General features: G+C 35.8%; 1 protein-coding gene across 1 annotated transcript in view; it reads right to left on the bottom strand.

The window, feature by feature from the left end:
• Positions 1-21,228, bottom strand: part of LOC138175872 (protein piccolo-like) — a 591,842-nt gene that overhangs the window by 546,030 nt on the left and 24,584 nt on the right. Inside the window, exon 3 of the mRNA XM_069106506.1 lies at positions 5,693-7,102. Coding sequence (XP_068962607.1) covers positions 5,693-7,102 — 1,410 coding nt within the window. The remainder of the gene's footprint in view (positions 1-5,692; positions 7,103-21,228) is intronic.

Here is a 21,228-nt window from a genome sequence, read left to right as displayed (position 1 = left end):
ACCTGTGACTTTACCACATTGGGTTTTAGTTTCTTTATTTGTAAAATACAGAATTTGATCTAAAGTCCCTTTCAAATGTAAATAGATGATACTATTTCATTTAAATCTAAATTTAAATCACCTCTGAAATAAGCAAATGCTACATATCAGGGCTTGAATTGTTGTTTTGCTGATTGTTTATATGTAAGAAAGTGATAGAAAATTATTAATAATGCGGATTAAATTTAAAAGCATTCTGTATAAATTTCCCCCCTCTGGAGAGCTGTTGTTAAACATTACCAGTGTTAGGGTCACGAGTGTGAGAGACACTGCGGCAGTCACAAGATGTCAGAGGGAGTGCATGTGACCTCTGAGGGGCAGGGGCTTGGAGATACAAAGGCCGACTCTGCCGGCCAGCCATAAAGGCTGACATGGCATTGAGTGCAGGGTCGTGGGGGCTGACTCTCCTGGGTTGGGAAAGGCTGACGTGGCACTGAGCGTGCCCCATAAACACAGACTCCTCTTAACACATACTCCTTTGCCCTGCACTCGGGAGAGTGCACGATTGGCTCCCACATGACAGGTGACAAGGGGGCAGCTGGAGGGGGTGCACATGGCTTTCTGAGGGACGTTGTTGGGACAGCTTTGCCTGGGGGTTAACCAACCAGGGATAAGGGAGTTTTGGGCGCAGTGACTCGAGAGTGATACTCTGTGTGGCAGTGCGTAGAGGACTTCTGGGAAGGACGTTGCTCCTTGGTCTCTTAAAACGTACTCGGGAAAGAACATGATTGGCCCCGCAAGGCTTATAAATTGGGGATATAGAGGAAGTGAGTTAGTTCCTGCTTAGTTCCAGTTCTGCCTGGAAGTGGAGTTCCTGTGCTTGCTTGTGGTGCTGTTAAGATGTAACGGAATAAACAGCTTCGCATCATACTTTCTGTGTCCTGGGTGTTCTGTGGGGGTAAGTTCTTCTTGGAGACAAGAAGCCGGAGACGTCCAAAGACCTTGTATAAGGTAAGATAAGGCTGGAGTTGGGACCGGGACCCCAACAACCAGCACATGTCTGGGTGTAGTCCTCAACTGAGCACAGTAGATCCATGTCTTTCTATGGCCCATAACCAACATTTCTCTCTATTTCAAGGGATTATGATCTCTAAAGTTGGGAAACTGTTTTCCCACCTGTGCCTCTAGTTGCATCTTTGTTCTTGAGCCATCAATAAGTAGATTCTTAAAACTGACATTTGGGAGGATATCTGATGGGTCTGATCATTCTCTGAAGCTTACTGGTCACCTGACCAGCAACAACAGGTGCTCAAATAAAGGCAATATTCCAACATTATATGACACTTCACTTTTGTCATAAGAAATATTTGATGCTTCTTAGAAAAGTAAAATAAAAATATAGTGCAATTTGCATGCTTGATTTATATTTTCTATGTACTACTTAAAGCAAATTTTGTGACCAGAGCTCATTTTCAATGGCTGTGGTCGATGTTGAAATTTTGATAGAAATCATGTAAACATCTTAATTTAAGAGTACCTACCCTTTTGCTTTGAGGATCATTCAATATTGTAAATATAGACAAGAGGTAGTAATGGCTGACCATTGATAATAATGGTGAAGACACAGTAGCCAAATTCCAAAGGTCACCAAGATTTCCTTTGAATAATGTTTATTTGTCAATAACATCATTCTTCCTAATGGAAAAGATAGGACCCGTCCCTTCATACATAGCCTTGTTGTATGAATATTTATTATACTTTCAAATGCACGACAAAAGTATAGTTCTACATCCACAGCAAGGATGAATAGTCAGCACCAACAGTTTATCCTATACCCATATGCTACGACCCTCAGAATATAACCAAGGGATAAAAACCAAAGGGAAAAAAGGGGGACATCTGCCACAACAAATTTATTTCAAATTTTGCCCACAGCAGCATTAACTATTGTGACTCTGGATTTCCAGACAAGTTCAGTTCTTCCAGATTCACACTTTAGCCAAAACATTTCTCTCATTATTCTTTAAGGACATAAGTTCAGCTCTGGTATATAGCACATATTTCTACATTCCTATTTATGATCTAGTCTATAAGAAAAGATGAAACTCACCATGAGATACAGTACACTATAATCAAAAGACAAGTGGTCTGGGATTCAGATAACTTGCATTCAGCTTCTAACATGCCCTGTGCTTCACTGAAATCTCTGACCACTAATTTCAATTGTCTCTAAAATGAGGATAATAATGCTCATATCATCTACATCTCAGGGTGATTATGAGGAAAAGGTTTTGGAAAACCTGAAACACAATGTAAGTATGAATTATTCTTCTACTTAAGCTGCAATTCATCCTCTACCTATTCCATACTTAACATTGTCAGAGAAAAGAGAAGTCTAAAAGTTTGTGTTAAGACTCCCAGGGAGCTCAAATACATAATTCTGCCACATCTTGGACTAAAAGTTCACCACGGGATGAGTTCTTATCTAGGTCGTGGATACATCACTCCAAAACAAACTTACTGTGCTAGTACTTCATAAAATGTAAGACAAGTTTAGACTTAATCAAAAAATAAAATCAGATCAGATCTTGTATCTTATTTCCACAGTTCAAAAGTTATTTAGGGAAAATTAAAACAAAAAAAAAATCTACAACAAGCAAAGATACATACCATGAAGAGAAAAAGACAGGACAATATTAGTATAAGTCTAGATCAGGAAGGAACGTCATTAGTCACCTAAAATAACCCCCTTATTTTAAAATTGAGGAAATTTAAGTCCAGGAAGATGAAATAATTTGTCCAAGGTCACACAGAAAGTACTCTTTGACATAAAAACAACTTTCTCATATGAAAGAGGAAAAGCTCATGTGCCATCCCCTATAGATACATAGATATAAATCCATCTATCTCTCTTCATATATACGTGTGTGGATGTGTGTGTATATAAATACATACATGCATACACACATCCACACACACACAGATACTCCACCCCTTCACATCGCAAATTCTAGGCACCAAAATGCATGTGGCCAGAGAAAGAAAGAATCCTCTGGGAGAAAGCAGAAAGGACTGAATAAGAACAATTAATTTAAATGCCTAGGTGTTTTCATTATTTCTCTTCTATTTGAAAAGGGCCCTGATGAGAGAAATTAATTTCAGGTGCATTCTATTTTTTTTTTTTTACTATCACATGTTCCTAAATTCTAGAGCACATTACTTCTCCCAGCAAGTCATGTTACCACCTTTACAAATCAACTGGTCAAAGAATACCTTTGGGTTATCAGATGAGGTTTCCCACTTAAAAGTAACGCTAATGATTACTGAACTTTTGGTAAATTCAATCATGTTGACTTGGAGACAATACAGAAAATGGAAAATATAAAAAATAATTTTAATGTTAACTCTCTGTTCATGAGGGACTGCAGTTAAGCCTTTATTAATAAATATCTTTCAAGACTTCTATCATTCTAAAAGTATCAGAATCCCTCAGTATTTCCCTGCAGGAAATAACTCTCCTATTCTTATATCTTGAGAAAAAGCCTTTACAAAAAAGCAAATATTTAAAAACTAAAAAAAAATACCTATAAAGCTTCATCTAGGAAAGAACAAATATTTGTATTCTTCAAAGAATTACTTTATCTGTGAAAATTCATGTTTGATATCACTCCTTATTTCCATATAAACTCCAATTTTCTAAATGAATGTTATTATTCCCTTTTAAAACATTTAAGATACTTGCTTTATACTATTGTCCACCTATATACACATTTTAAAAATCCTAAAATAATATTGTGTAAATGTTTTTAAGAGTGAAAATCTCAAAAATGAAACAGTATAAATTGTAAAAGATTTTTTCTACTCTAAATGAGATAAATATAACTTTATACCCATATCTAAGATAGATGTAATTTAATAGCATTCCCAGTATTTAAAAATTTTAAATTCCAGAATTAAAAAAAATCAATTATATATATATATATATAACTTTTCACATTAAGCCAGTTACTGTTGATCAAAAGGCAATGACAATTTTTATTTTAGTACTTGTTAATATTTAAGTTCATCTTTTGTCTTCATGAAACAGAGTTCATTAAATACTGACTACAAAACAAAAATAGACATCATCACTTATTAACTTTGATAGCTAATATTAAGATTTAAATGGCAAAAAATGGAAAATAAAGCAACTGTAAAAGAACATGTTCAGGCAGCTAGGTGGAGCAGTGAGTAGAGTGCTGGCCCGGGAGTCAGGAGGACCTGAGTTCGGATGCAGCCTCAGACACTTAACACACACAAACAAAAAACCTAGCCATCCTTGGGCAAGTTACTTAAACCCAATTGCCCTCCAAAAAAAAAAAAAAAAGAACATGGTGCATAATATTTGAAATCTGTTGAATGAATTTGATGTTCAGAATTCTTGGCATAAACATTTGTCACTGTTTTCAAAAATGTTAACATCTCTTTTTGTACATGCCCAACCTCTTCATTAACCTTATCCAGCACACCACACCAAATAGTACAGATATTTTCAAATAACTATTAATTACACATATCCCTATGTGTTCTCTGGTAATTTTATTGTTTGCATACTACATTATGTATTGTGCACATGTAAGTTATATTTATATGTATGCATATATAAATACATATGTGTGTATTGTGTTTATATGTATTCTCTGTATATTTGTATTTATGTATGTAGTGTGTGTGTATGATTCCTGTTTTAACCAAAGACCATGAATTCTTTTCAATTCAGGGACTAATTTTCTATTTCTTTCCTACATTATTTTTTTAAATTGTATTTATTTTATTCTGAACTTAAGAAATAAAACAAGCATTTCCATAACAGAATAGAAGAAAAAAAAGATGATTGTGCATAAAACTGCAAAGCTATTATGTACAGCTTGCTATTCTTTTAAAATATATATAATAGTTATTGTGTAACTTTTTCCCCTTTTCTTCTGTCCCTCTCCCCCTAGACACAATTATGTGTGTATGTATGTGTAATATTATATATATATATGTGTGTGTGTGTGTGAGTGTGTATATAATACACACATATATACATACACATATATGTATATACATGTAAAATCATTCCATATATACTTCTATTTATCAGTTCTCTTCTGCATGCAGATTCCATCTTATAGTACCTATAAGTATACCTCTATACCAGTGACAAAAAAATTTCTGATAGGAAAACTTAAGAACTATAAGAAAAATATATCTGACTACTTTCATTTCCCAATCCCCATCTTTCATCAACCTTATTATGTTCTTCATGGTTCTTGAGTTTTCTTTGGAAATGGAAATTGATATACATTGGATTTTAAATTGTTAAACTGAAGTTTTAGATTAAATAAGAGACACCAAGACCAACAGTGCTTACATACTCATATAATAGGTACCTAAATAACAAATAATATACTTATTTAAGCCACAAGTCTACAATTCCAAAGAATTAAGGAACCATTATTATATGGATTTACCATGTTTCTTTTTTTTTCTTTATCCTAACATGTTAACCAACAAGAAGGTAAACAAACCCCTTTTTAACCTCATGGTAGCATTTCATAAGCAGTTAAACAGTTCATAGTTAAAGCATGATTAATTTTGCTTTGCTCACCTGAAGTACAATTTTCTCATCTCATAATATGAATCACTAAAATATTTAAGATTCAAAAAATAATTTAAAGTCATTTCCTACCTCAGTTAAGTGTGGCGTTGGGTTAAATCCACAGAGATTGCACACCACATTCTTGCATTCTGTACAAGTATTAAAGTTGGGAGGATCCTTAGAGCCCATATTTAAATCAGTTTTACAAAGGGGGCATGTAGATTTTGGCTTGGTGGGCTTTTCTGATTCGAGAGGCCCAGCAGCTTTTTGTGGTTCTGCCATTTGAGGTTTGCTATCCTTTGTGAGTAGAGGCTTCTTTTCTGTTTCTGTGCCTTTGATTGGGGCCACCTGTTCAATTTTAGGCACCTCAGTTTTTTCAGCAACTGGAGCTTTTGTGTCCTTTTTAACAGGCGTGGTTTTATGAACTGTTGGTGGAGTTTGACTGGTGGGCTTAGGTGGTACCTGAGACGCAGGTGGATGTGAAGGAGGAGGGGGTTGTTTGGTTGGAGCCCCTGGCATACCTTGTGCTTGAGTTCCTGCTTGGCCAGCTGTGGAAATTAAATTTGATGCCTGGCTAAAGATAGATGCTCCAAATCCAAATAGCTTCCCAGTTACTGTATCTTGGGGAGTTGTGGGCTGTGATTTGGGGGCATCTGTGATACTTCCCAGATTAAGACTGAACCGTCTTGACTGTTCTTGAGTCTTTGGGGGCTGCTGGGCAATAGGTGTTGGTTGTCCAGGACTAGGCTTTGTGCCTGGAAGGGTAGGTGATCCTTTTGGCATTTGCTTGGCATCTGGTTTGGGGCTCATTTTGGTTTGTGCTTTCTTAGGGTCTTCCTTCTTTTGAACTGGATCAACTTGTTTTTGACTTTTACTCTCTGAGATCATCCCAGGTTGTGAAGTGAGTTTGGAATCAGATGGAGTACGTGATGGGCCCTTAGAATCAGGTGGGACATCTTTATCCCCCACTGGTGGCATAATTTGTGTTGATTTGGCAGAATCTGTTTTAGGAGGCTGTGCTGTTTTCTCCTGAACCTGTGATTGTATTTTGGAGCCTGAGAGATCAGGTTTCACTGCAGCTAATGAGGAAGCCACAACATCTGTTGTAGGCTTCTGTATCTTTGGCTGTTTGGGTTTGTCGTCAGCCATTGGTGCCTTGGCTTGTTCAGATTTGAGAGAAGGCTCTGGGTGAGGGGTTGGCTGGGTTACAGACTCTCTGGGGGAAGGCTGCTTGGCTTTTGCTGGAGGAGAGCCTGGAATGGATGGTTGTTTTGTGAGTGGTGGAGGCTTTTTAATCTCAGGGGGCTTTGAAAGATCTGGTTTAGGGGTAACATCTTTCTTCAGGGAAGTCTGCTGGGATGGAGGGGCTGGTTTAGTCACGGAAGATGCTGTAACCACAGGGTTAACCTTCTGTTTCTGCTGAGGAGTTGGTGGAACTGGGGCCAAATCACCACCCAATGCTCTTTGCATCTGGCAGTTTAAACAAAGCCACTCTTTAACCTATAAGAAAAAAAATTAAAGGCAATTAAAACAACCATTCAGAGGGTTTTTAAAAGATTATAAATTGATAAATAAACAAGAATAAAATAAATATTCACATTAAGGAGTTGTTCCTTAAGGACAGAGGCTATGTCTTATTCATCTTTGCATGCCACTAAATGCCTAGACCTTAACTTGTGCTCAATAAATATTTGTAGAATAAACAAACAGCTCCCAAATGAATCAAAACATTGAATACAACCAAAAAAGGTTAATGGAATTAAAAACTGGAGATGTGTAAAATGTGAAACAACTAAGCTTCTGAAGGAAAGGAGAGACTGAAGACTAATATTACAATGCATTTCCTTCTCAGCATTTTATACACACACACACACACACACACACACACACACACACATACACATATATATGTATGTACACTCTTTGCTTTAATTAGTATAAAATTTGCCCTTTTGTTCTAACCAGATCTGATTTAGGCAGAAATCAGGACACATAAAAAAGTGTGTTAATAATTCCTTACATTAACCTACAGACAATGCATACAAGAGATTTCTCCAATGATATCCAGTGCAGAGTTCTAAGTCCTGAATAAAGCTCTTCCAAAAGATGCATATACTTTACTCAGTGCAATATTTTAGAAGAATCTTGACATCAGAAAATCTGGATTTGAACGTTCTCTCCTCCCTTACCAGCTGTGTGACCTTAAACAAATCACTACCTTTCTCCACGTCTATTTCTTCCCTTATAAAATGAAAGTGAGGCCGGCAGGGATTGATTAGATGACCTCTAATGTCCCTTCCAGCTCCAAATCATACAACTTTATGACTCCTCAAATTAAAACACAAGTTGCCTTCAAATCATATGACCTATCATGGTAGATTTAGAGACTGAAATTTACCTGTTCAGATGACAGGAAAGAAGTGTCATTCATCCATTTGATCTATCTATAGCTCTTCTATAGAAAGATATTACATGCTAACCTCTCAAATCATTATCAATACAATGTGACCATGCTTTGTAAAATTGTTTCTTACAAAAAGAACTTAGGTAAAAAGCTTATATGTGCAAGTAAGGTGGATTTTAGTGTGTATAAAGTGTATTTTTACTATTATTTTTCAGAATTCCACTTGCCAGGATGCATAGCCATAACAATCTCGTTCCCAGGTATTATATATTTGTTCCCACAGTTATGGTTCAAAACATCTCCACCATGCTTACACAGTATTGTATAAAGATAAATAATATAAATATCTACTGCAAAAGCACAGTGAGATACAGGGATAGGGTGATGTAAACTTGTGAGACTATTTCTGGCAATATGCCTTCTTTGTCTGTTGCCCCTATAAAACAGGTGGGAATTGGTCAGAATGGGGAACCTTACAGCTGAATGTACAAATGTTGTGTCTGCCTCAACTGGACCCCATTGAGGTTTAAGGGGAACCTTAGAGTTGAATGCACAAGCTGGAATGCTGTGTGCTTTGACTGGCCCCCAGTCAAGGCTTGGGGGAAATCTCTTTTTGCCTCAACTGGCCTACTTTGAGGCTTGAGGGGATTTGGGGGATGCACAAGTTGTGCCTGTCTTGATTGACCCCATCAAGTCATAGGGGTAGTTGCCTTGCCTTCTAGGGTGATTAGAGAATTCTGATGGAGTTTGTCCTTCCATTATCAGCAATCCTCTTCTGAGAAAACTAGACTAGAACAAAGTAAGATTATTAGCCCCTTCTTAGTATCTTTCCTGTCTGATCAGATCAAGAGTGAACCTTTTTTGTTAGCAGCCCTCCTATGCGCTATGTTTATTTATTTTACAATCTCAAAGCAGACAAAAATACCTATGTGATATTCTAACTGGAATGAAATAACATTTATTTTGAAAAAAATATACCCTGTTGACAGTTGTGTACCACAGAAGAGGATTGGACCATACTCAGATAATATATGGAATGCATATGAAGAAACCTATCTCATGGGTATATTTCTAAATTTTTAAAAGTGTGCCTCATGACCAAATGCTTTTAAAACTAAACTCTTCTGTCAAGGGCGATTTTTCATTCTCATCAATATTAAACCTCTGAAATCTCAAAGCAGATTAAATTGTTTTCTAAAGGCACCAATTACACGGGAGCAGACAGCCCAAGAAGAAATCATTCAATAACCTATGTTATATCGAATGGTCTGTGAAAACACTTCAGCACATGCCTTTCTCTCCCCAATTCCAATTTCAAGCCCAACTTTTCTTTTGTCTCCTCATAAGCCCCTTCCTTCCCAAATCTGATTTCAACTCTTACAATCTCCTACTCACCTCCTGGTCCAAGGAAAGGAAAAAAAAGAGAAGGGAATGGAAGGGAAGGAAGAAAGTAAATTAAAATTAAGAATGAATTCAGGGATGGCTAGGTGGCACAGTGATTACAGCACTGGCCCTGGATTCAGGAGATCCTGAGTTCAAATCCAACCTCAGACACTCAGACACTAGCTGAGTGACTTTGGGCAAGTCACTTAACCCCAATTGCCCTCCAAAAAGCAAAAACAAAACAAAACAAAACAAAAAGAATTAATTCAAAGGATTTGGATACTAGTTAGGAACATAAAGATTATATAGTGAAGCTCACTCATTTCCTAGATATAGAAACTAATGTCTTTAGAGGTTAAATGATTTGCCCACAATTACAGGTGGTTGATTTTAGACTTGAAACTTCATTCCTCTGACTCTAAATAAGTGCTCTTTCTATTACATTGCTATAATCCTTGTAAATTTATAAATTATATATAAATTTATATCATAACTTTCAATTTTTAAAAATGTTTATTAAACACGTGTCTAGAGTTGTGCTAACCATTTTAGATTAACTACTTCTTGGGGGCATTTCCTTATTAGTTCCTTCTATTCACTTTATCAAGTACTATATACAAATGACATTCTCAAACCACACTTTAATAATCTGTCTATGTTAACTATGCCCAAAGGGCTATAAAACGTGTATACCCTTAGACCCAGCAATACTACTTCATGGGCTATATGCCAAAGAGATCATAAAAATGGAGAATGGACCCATATTTATAAAAAATTATTTATATACCACTCTTTCTGTGGTGGTCAAGAACTGGAAATTGAGGGGATGTCCATCAATTGGGGAATGGCAGAACAAGTTGTTGTATATAAACATAATGGAATACTATAGTGATATGAGAAATGATGAACAGGTGGACATCAGAAAAACCTGGAAAGACAAATATGAACTGATGCTGAAGTGAAGTTAGCAGAACCAGAAGAACATTGTACACAATAACAGACATATTGTGTGATGACCTTCTTTTGATACAGCAATGCAAGAACCTAGAACAACTCCAAGAGGCTCATGATGGAAAATACCATCCATATCCAAACAAAAAAGATGTAGTCTGAATGCAGATCAAAGCATACTATTTGCTCTCTTTTTGTTTTGTTTTGCTTTTCCTTTCTTGTGGTTGCTCCCATATGTTCTAATTCTTCTATACAACATGATTAATGTGAAAATGTTTAGTAAGAATGTAAGAATGTAGAGCCTATCTTAGATTGTACATCATCTTGCAGAAAGGGGAGGGGATGGAGGCATAGAAAATTTAAAACTTATGGAAGTGAATGTTGAAAACTAAAAATAAGTTATTTGTTAAAAATAAAAAAAAATAATTTGTCCATGTTTTTCTCTTTCTTCTAAGATTCTATTTGCTAACAAATAGATTTCATGCATTTATTATATATATATATATATATATATTTATATATATATATATATCAAAAAAACCTCAAAGGATTTGCTTTCAATTTTAACATCCAAATGTCATAAACTGCCTGATTTATATATACATAAATATACATAATATGTATTATATATTATATATAATATACACATTATACATATACATAAAATGTACATTCTATTTTTGTCTTTGAATTCTTGTAGGCTATCGGTAGATGAGAAAAACATCATCATACCTAATAGTATATGCTCTGTCTCACCCCAATACTTGAGACTTTATTATCTATTTTTTCAGGCTCTGTCTCCCTAATATCACCAAAGCTCAAAGAGTAATAGTCATTCTTGAGCTAATCCCAGTACTGATCAGTACAGGAGTTCTGACCTATTCTACTTCCTGCCTATATCAATTCTCCCCTCCTTAGGCATCCTAGTAGCTACCAGTATCAAGAGCTCACAACATTCATGCCAGATATGGTATGAATACTTAATAAACTTTAGCCCTTCTGCAGCTTGGAATTCCTAAATTCAAGTAATCTATCAGACTCAGTCTCTCCAATAGAGTGGATTAGATTCTTATACTACCTTATCTGCTACATGAGATTTTTAATAAGTATATACATTTATATTATATTCTCTCTGTGTGTCTCTCTGTCTGTCTGTCTCTGTTTCTCTGTCTCTCTGTCTCTCTCTGTGTCTGTCTCTGTCTCAGTCTCACTGTCTCTGTCTGTCTCTTTCTGTCTCTCTCTCTGTCTCTCTGTCTCCCTCTGTCCGTCTCTCTCTCTCTGTGTTTCTCTCTCTGTGTGTGTCTCTCTCTCTCTCTGTCTCTGTCTCTCTGTCTCTGTCTCTCTCTGTCTCTCTGTCTCTGTCTCTCTGTCTCTCTTTTTCTCTCTCTCTGTCTCTCTCCCACTCTCTCTCTTTTCTGGGTGTTGGTACTAGAAATGGTGAATGGATATTGACCCCCTAGTCTTTTCACTGGTAGCTAATACACAAAACTCTTTCTCTTCCTTCCTCCTGGTCAACCTGTAGACTTTTTTAAGCAATTGGGGTTAAGTAACTTGCTCAAGGTTACATGGCCAGTTATTATTTTTGTGTGGGTGCAGAGTATCTGAGACTGGAACTGATCCCAGGTCTCCCGACTCTGGGGCTGGTGCTCTTACTCACTGAGCCACCTGGCCGCCCCCAACCTGTAGACTCTTGAAGTTTCACCCAACAGTCTTTCATTCTTGAGTTTCTACAAATGAAATACATCACAACCCCAGGTTCCTTGACACTCTTGAAATACAAGTTAAAGTCATCTTTCAGCTTCTATCACAATATGAAAAGCTTGCCTTCCTCTAGAGATTTTGGAGAAATCCTTCTTTCTAATTTAATCTAATTCCACTGGCCAAATACTTTAAAATGAAAAGTATTTTTATGCCATATATTTTATTTTCCTCAGAGTTTTGATGGTTTTTCTTTTTTACTGAAAATACTGGTATTTCCATTTCATTCTAACACAATAAAGAGAAAACCTTCAATTTTAAGGATTTTGTTTACCTATATGTTGAGAGAGACAGAGAGGATTTCTATAACCAGCTCTACATTTAGTCTACTGGATCCCATACCACTTAAAATAAATGTTATGTTCCTTGGCAATGTCCCTATGAATTTTAATCTAATTAATTGAAGATGTTTAAGTGGAATAGTGGAAAGAACACTGATCATGATTTCAGGAAATCTGGATTCAAACCTAACCTCTAAAAATTAGCATTTGGATAATTCTGGACAATAATTTAACCCTCCTGAGCCTCAGTTTTCCTCATTTGTTAAATGCAGTGATGGGACTAGATGGCCTCTGAAATCCCTTCTACCTCTAGATTTTTGATCCTTGGAATATTCTGTTGTTAACATTGACCTAATTCTGCTCTAGGTTGTACCATAGAATATCCTTATTAACATTAATCTGGGCCAGTTGATGAGAAGATCTATCAGTCCTTTGAATGTCAGTTTCCCTTTGGATCAAATAAATGTTTGTGACGAACCATTCTGGGGCCACACTTACATGTACGGTATCATCATATTCCTGAAGAATGAGAGAGAGGAAGCAGCATGTCTGCAAGGTACATTGAAATCAGCAAATACAAATAAAAGGTTGTAATGAATATTAATATTACCAGCAATGCTTCTAGAGGAATAAAGTTATTATTATTTAATACCAAGGTTTACTATTTGCTTCCAAGTTGTGAATATTCTTTCTATTGAAATATTTAGGAAAGCAGTAGCATGTAAACCATACTCTCAGACTATATTTTGAATGGCCTTTTTATATAATGCCATGAAAAATAGTTAAGACAGATGCCTCAAAGTACTTATTCATATGCTAGAGTTAAAATGACATAGAAAGTTGGTATATTTCCCTTAAAATAATAAGTTTTTATTTTGATTGATTATAAGATATTTAAATATGTTTAATTCCTCTGAGACAATTCTAATTAGATTGAGAGCATATTTAGCCATTCATTAAATGTTTGTTGAGTACCTATTTTGTGGATGATACTATGCTAAACATTGAAGGAATTTCATATTAGTATAAGAAATGATCCTTGCCCTCCAGGGACTGTAATCCAATTATAACTGCTCCAAACATACTTGTGTAGGTAGTTAGGCCCAGCTGCTGTGTCTCCTAGGACAGGAGCAGTTCCAATGGACCCAGGTCCTTTCAAACCAGCTCGAGACTATTTTTTCATCGTGATTCACATCATGGGTGCTCCTTTAGAAGGATGTGATTTTTGTTATGTTCCAAGTAACTGCCTGTATACAGGCATTTTGGGGGAAGGATGGAAGAAAATAACCAATCCGTTTTTCCTCTCCTTCATCCACTCTGTTCTTACTCAGAAGTCTCCAACAATTTGAATTCAGTAGAGGCTCAGAGGATGCTGAGCTATGTTCCAAGGAGATAAAAGAAGTTGATATGTCACACCTGCAAGATTGCATACCCTGATCTAGGGATGATAATTAATATACTGTTCAACAAACCCAAAATGCCAAGGTGGTACGTATTTATGGCAAACTATGTGACACATTTTAAAAAGAATACAAAAAGGCTCCATTGAGCAATGACATATAAGTTTTACAACTTTCCAATGCAGAAGAATTTCACATTTTGCATAGAGTGCACACATACCCCTATAGGGCCTATATCTTTGAAGCAAAGCATCTTGTGGCAAGGTAATACCCAAATACACTTTGTTTTAGTTAAGGGTAACTATTAATTTGCTCCTTTTTTTACTATTCTATGGTCCGATCAAGCTAGTCTCTTAACATGTGTCAACTCTCCATGATTTGGCACAGCACAGTCTGTCCCTCACATCTGGAATGCACTCTATCTCTTATAGAGACTCAAGAATCCCTAGTTTCCTTTAAAGCTCAGTCACCTCCTACATGAGGTCTTTCCTGATACTCCAGTTAAATCCCTTACCTCTGAAATTAATTTGTATTTATTTTGTGCTTGCATTGTCTCTGCCATAGATGTTTGTTGTAAGTAGAGACCATTTCATTTTCCCCTTCTATATCCCCAGTTTGAAGCATAATTCCTGGCAGACAGTAGGGAAAGGCTTAATAAAATGCTTGTACATTGATTCATTTTGTGTCAAATTATTGATCTAATCAGGCAATGATCATATGAATTTATCTTAGTAATGTCTGAGACACCCATATTTATAAACTGGGTGCTTTATATTATGGAGCTTGCTCCATATGGTACCATACAACATCAAATCCTCCCCCCAAAAAATGTTTTCTCCAATTCAGAGAATCAGAGGGCAGAGAGGTTAAAACCATACTTAATATGTTTGTGAAAAATGTTCTGTTTTGTCTTGGTTTTTGCCTTTCAAAGTCAGACAAGGATTATCTGACTCTCTCTTTGGAATGTATTTCATTGTTTCCAAAAGCTCTTCACTTAGAAACTAAAACCATTGCAGAGTTCATTTCTTTTCAAAAGTCATTTTGTTCAAGTTATAAAAGGTTTTTCCTTTTTTTGTGTTTGCTTATTATAAAAAAAAAAAAAACTTAGGTTCCTTGGAAAGGTACCTAATATATTTTGAAGTTATTTTAAAGAAAGGAAAGTTCCTCAAAGGTTAGGCTGAAAAGCCAATCTATTTATACTCAACCTATTCCATTTCTTCAGTAACCCCTTTAAGAGAAAAGTATCCCACAATACGTTTCATCTTTGGAGCTTAAAGTGTTTTAAAAGCCCCATCCGGTTGTAAACTTTATTATCCCCATTTTACAGATGGCCAAACTAAAGTGCAAATACATAAAATGACTCATGTCATTATGTGTCTTTCATCACATTTCTTGTCCAAGTTCATCATCTGGTGCTTTCCCCCCTTCCAGAAAACTTCAAAGATATCTCACCTTACCCCATGACAACCTCTTGGGTTCTTTCTGTTTGGATTTTCCACGGCTGCCCTACCTAGTATTTTGAAAACTATGAAATCTTACTACCCTTATTTTACTTGCATATGTTGCTATGATACTACAAGCACTTTTATTTTCAAATTTGAGCCTCATCACCCTTTGATGTAAGAAATTATTACTTTGTTTATTTTGTAAATGAGGAAAATGAAACTCAAAGAAGTAACTTAACCAAAGATCACACAATTTGATGGAAGTAATAAGATTAAAATCTAGGAATTCTGACTCAACTCACTTTATTTTTCGTTTTTTATACCAAGAAAAATATTTTACTTTTTTTTGGAGGGCGGAGGGCAGGGCAATTGAAGGTTAAGTGACTTGCCCAAGGTCACACAGCTAGTAAGTGTTAAGTGTCTGAGGCCGCATTTGAACTCAGTCCTCCTGACTCCATGGCCAGTGCTCTATTTACTGTGACACCTAGCTGCCCCATCAGGAAAATACTGTGAAAAATAAAATGATATATCCATATAAAGGCTTAGCAGTGCTACCAATTCTCAAAACCAAGAAATAATTTTCTTCTAGAAATGTAAAGTCAACAGAGACTGATCAAATCAATCTAATCAGTGAAACTGAACAGCTAGGTAACATAATGGCTAGAGCACTGAATTTAGCATAAGGAAGATCTGACTTATAAATATCCCTCAATCACTTAATACCCATGTGAGCACAGGCATGTAATTTTGCTATCCTCAGTCTCAGTATCTTCATCTATAAAATAATAATAATAATAGTACCTACCTCAAAAGGTTGTTGTGAACATCAAGTGAGATAAAAAAATGCAAAATGTTTTGTGAAATTTTAAGCTTTATATAAATGCTATTTTTAGCAGTTCATAGCTAAAATAAAAAGGTACATTACTCAATCCTTATCATTTTCCTAGTATTATTTATGCTTGTTATTTAAAATTTAATAGAAAAAAATGCAATATGGTTTAGTAACCTCAGAGTCAGGAAGGCCTAGGTTAAAAAAGGTCTTGCTTCTGACATATCTAGGTTATGTGACTCAGGATAATATAACCTTTTAGTGCCCCAGGCAACTCTCTATTAAGTCTTTAAGTTGAATAACTATTGCAGAACTGCATTGGTGAACCAAGTTTTATGTCTGCACTGCAAACACACACACACAAATAAATGCATGTGTACATACATGCATGCACATAAAACCACAGGGAAGTAGAAATTATTACAGTAGATAGAGAGATCAAAGTTTTAAGTGAGGAAGACTTTTTTTTTCCAAATCCTGCCTCTGACATTCACTGGCCTGTGATCTCTGAGCAGGTCATTGAAACTTTGGGGTCTCTAAGCAACACTATAAATTTCCAGGGACTTGTAGATATTCATTAGTAGATAGAGTTGCCTCTCTGGGAATTTCATGCACTAATGAATTGGCCTGGATAAATCAAAACAAGAGACATTGTGCAATTAAATAAAAAGGGAGAGAAGTAAAAATAGAGATACAAGAAACCATTCTTCCCAATAAAATGATTTTAAATTCTACAGGCTTTAATCTATGTTGTCCAGAGACAGTTGGTGGCACAGTGGATAGAGCACTGGGCCAAGAGTCAGGAAAACCTGGGTTTAAATTCAGTCTCAGACACTAGCTATATGACTTTGGGTTAGTCATTATGCCTCCATTTGTTTCAACTCCTTCAACTGAAAAATGGGATGTTGTGAGGATCAAATGAGATAATATTTGTAAAATGTACCTTGCAGATGGCAGAGGCTATCAAAATGCTTGTTTCCTTCCCTTCCTATCACAAGAGAACCTGTATTACTTAAATTAGCTATCTATTAGTCCAGTGTGTCAATATTGTCACTGATCACTCAGAACATGTTATCTAATTTCTCTAAAATGTTTGGACCATAGAAAACATTACTTACTGTAAATCTCTCTTCTAGTGGTACCACTTCAGTTTAGTGCAGGGGTGGCCTAGAGGCTAAGAGTGGCCTTCTAGGTTTAGGTGCAACCTTTTGACTGAATCCAAGTTTTACAGAACAAATCCTTTTATTAGGGGGATTTGTTCCATGAAGTTTGGATTCATTCAAAGGGCCACACTTGAAGATCTAGAGGGCCACATGTGGCCTTGAAACCACAGGTTCCTCACCCCTGGTTTAGTGGAAACCACTGGTCTAGAGTGATAAGAATAATATGTAAATCAGTCTTTTTGATTCTTTTTCCCAACTCTAGAAAACATTGTGAAGGTTTTTAAAGATCAATTGTAAACTTGTTTTCCTGACTGAATTTAATTTTAAATAACTCAGATACACAGAACTTTACTGTTTGCAAAATGCCTTACATACATTGCTTCATATGATTTTAATAGCACCTTTGTAGGGTATTTTTATCCCCACTTTTCAACTAAGGAAACTAAGGCTCAAGGGGCTTAAGTTATTTGTACAGGGACATACAGTCATTAAGTGAGAGAAGTAGGGTTCAAAGTTCAAGTCCAGCACTCTATCCAACATTTGTTGCACTGTGTAAACATGCCCTAAGTCTTACTCTGAAAATGGGAGTAGGTGGGAGGAGAAATTAACAAGCTGTACTTCCTGGGAGGTCAAACATACAAAACAAAAAGCAGGAAGACAAGTATCTTATGTGTTCAATTTTCCATCCTATCATTAGGGACATAATGGGAAATAGATAAGATTCTACTTTTTTATCTTCAATTTATCTTCAATTAGTCTGAAAAGATAATAAATGGAATTTCATTTTTATTTTAAATGTTGATTTAGAAATAGAGGGATGATACAGTTTGAATATGTATTTTTAAGAAATGTAAAGTGAGAGAAGGAATAAACTCATAATTATATTGAGTTTTTCATCCCACAATGAATTTATCAAGTACAGATATATGCTTCCATAATATAATTTGTTCTTAACAATCATAATTAATTCATTATGACATATGCATGCCATATTAGTATATAGGATTAAAATGGTTTTTAGAAGTGGGCTATGTGAAAAGAAATATGAGAAATTTAGTTATGAAAAAAGTTGAGGTGTAATATATTTCTCAGACATTTAGGCATAGTACTAAGAAATAATTTACTTAGGATACAACTAATATGAAGGGAATGTGAAATGGATCTTGGCCAAGATAAAAAGTTAAAATATGAAAATTATGAATTTATCCAACCAAAATTCATTAAACACTTTGTATCTGAAAGGTTTTCTATAATAAATGACAAAGAATACATACATAGATAAAAAAAAAGATGTAACATCTACTCTTAAAGGATTACAATTTAGTAGGGGAAAGAGGAGACTAGATTGATTTAAATAACAGAACTGAACAAAAAAATAATAAGTACACAAAAAGGAATTAACAAGGAATGAACAATGAATGAAGTTTCACAGGAGGAAAAGAAGATCATTTTCATTGGTTATCAGTGAATAACAATGAAGGAAGAAGCATTTAATCTGATCATTGGAGGGCAGAAAAAGGGAGAGAGTTCTAGGTATGGGGAAAGATTTGTTGAAAATCATGGATGATTAGTCGGATTATCCAGTGTATCAAAATGGTAGCTGGCTTGGGGTCGTGGTGAGGGTGGGATTGGGAAGCATTGATAGGGGATATGTTGCAGTGTGAGATCAAACTAGAAAGGTAGGTTCTATTGGAACCAGCAGGAGCTTGTCAGCCCTAGATGGGTTATCAGGCTTAAAAAATAGGTAACTCTAACCCTTGAACAAAAGCTCCTGCTTGCTCCTTGGAATGGGCGCTGAACTCAATGAATTGTCTGCATTATTTTGAATTCGTTAAGCCAATTGACAGAATCTTTTGGTCTGATCCTGGATCTCCCTCTTACTACCTGTATGACATTGAACAAATAACTTAAAATGACTAGGCTTCATTTCCCCTATAAAATGAAAGAGGGAGGTGGACTAAAGAATGTCTAAAATATCTTCTAGCTCTAATTATATGCAATTATGATCCTAAGGTCCATATTTGATGCTTCATGCCTATATCCCATTTCTCCCCTTCCTAGGCAAAATCAATATTGACTCCTGGCAACTGAAACTCAGAGTCCCTTCATCACCACTTCAGACTGACTACCTTTAAAGACTTTAGCTCCAACTCTCCATGTCCATCCCAGTCACTGTTCAGTAGTATCAACAGGAACAAAGATAAGTTGGATCCAAAGTATTATTTCCTCTCATCCATGATTTAGCATCCCCCATCTCAGTGACTTTAACAGTATGCTACAGAAAATGGAAAGCAGATTTATTTTCATGGTCATCAGGGTACCAAATTTTCAAACAAAAAGCAAGTACCCACATAGATCATCATTAAAATGTATACAATTTGGGGTGGCCAGTTGACTCAGTGAGTAAGAGCACCAGCCCCAAAGTTGGGATAACCTGGGATCAAATCTGGGCTCAGATACTTAGCACCACATCCAGAAATAACTGGCCGTGTAACCTTGAGCAAGTTACTTAACCCCAATTGCTTTAAAAAAAATGTATACAATTTGACCATTTTGTTTTGATGGGATCCCAAAGTTTAAAACAAAAGGACCTTGAAATATGGATGGATGGATGTGCATATATCTATATCTGGAGAGAGAGAAAGACACAGAGGGAGGGAGAGAGACAGAGAGAGAGACAGAGAGAGACAGAGACAGAGAGACAGAGAGACAGCGACAGAGAGAGAGACAGAGACACAGAGAGAGAGACAGAGACAGAGAGAGAGAGAGCAAAGTATAAGCATTTCAATGAGAGGGATGTAACACATAACAAATTGAACAGTCTAGAGCAGTAACCTCTAAGAGATCAAGTCTAACTTCTTCTTGTTATCTGAAACTGGCAAAATACTTGACACAAAACAAAGCAGAATGCCTTGACTGCAGACTCACAGCCTAGGCACAACAACCCTTGATCACTCCCTCAAATACTATATCCTCTCTTCGTGATTCCTGTACAATGGAAAAGCGTCTCCTTCTAGAATCACAGGATGTCGGTTCAAATCTTGCCTATTTGCATGAATTTTGTTAAGTTATTCAACTTTCCTGAGCCTCAGTTTCCTCATCTGAAAAAAAAAGGATATTGGCCTGCATGATCTCTGGAGTACAGTATAAAGAGAACTTAACTTGGGAATCATGAGACATGAGTTAGAAAGTAGTTCGATCATTGTGTGAACTTGGGCAAGTTAATTAACTTCTCTGGGGCCTCAGTTTATTTCTCTGTAAAAAGAAGGAGGAAGCTGACCAGATGATACCCAAGAACCCTTCTGACTCTAAATTTATGATTGAATGATTCTCTCTGCTTTAGATTATGATCTTATTATCCTGGAAGAGGGGGCAACTTTCCAAAATTTTTCAATAAATTTCTGCTTCCAATATTTAGTCCATGCTTTCATACAGAAACATTTTTCGAATCATTTTCAAACTCATAAAATACATCATTAGTAATTTGAATCACTAATTAAATTTGAGATATTAAAATTAAAAATTCAAAGATACCTCTTAAAACACTGCAATTAGTAAAAAAATGACCAAAAACAGCAACTGTCAATGTCAGTGGGACTGTGAAAGGACAGGCTTAGAGGACTTGTGAATTGGTTCAACCATTCTGAATACCAATTTGGAATTATGAAAGAGAAATGGCTAAATTTTCTACCCTCTCTGACTCAAACATCACTAATGGACATATAATACTCCAAGAAAATCAAAGAGAGAAACAAAGATCCAACATATGCCAAAATATCCATAGCTGCACATGTTTTGAAAACATAGAACTGTAAACAAGTGTTTCTATCTATCAGGGAACAACTGAAAAAATATGGAATATGAATATAATGAAATGTCATTTGGCAATAAAAAGTGACAAATATAAGAAATTCAGATAAATAAGGGGAGATTTGTATAAACTGCTGCTGGAATAATCAGAAAAAATGATAGATAGATAGATAGATAGATAGATAGATAGATAGATAGATAG

Source organism: Petaurus breviceps, unplaced genomic scaffold, assembly GCF_028583685.1.
Source record: "Petaurus breviceps papuanus isolate PSGF00001 unplaced genomic scaffold, PetGlider_PUasm1.0 79, whole genome shotgun sequence".
Lineage (NCBI taxonomy): Eukaryota > Metazoa > Chordata > Mammalia > Diprotodontia > Petauridae > Petaurus > Petaurus breviceps.
Note: the sequence above shows the minus strand (reverse complement) of the source record. Positions and strands in the feature narration are given on the sequence as shown.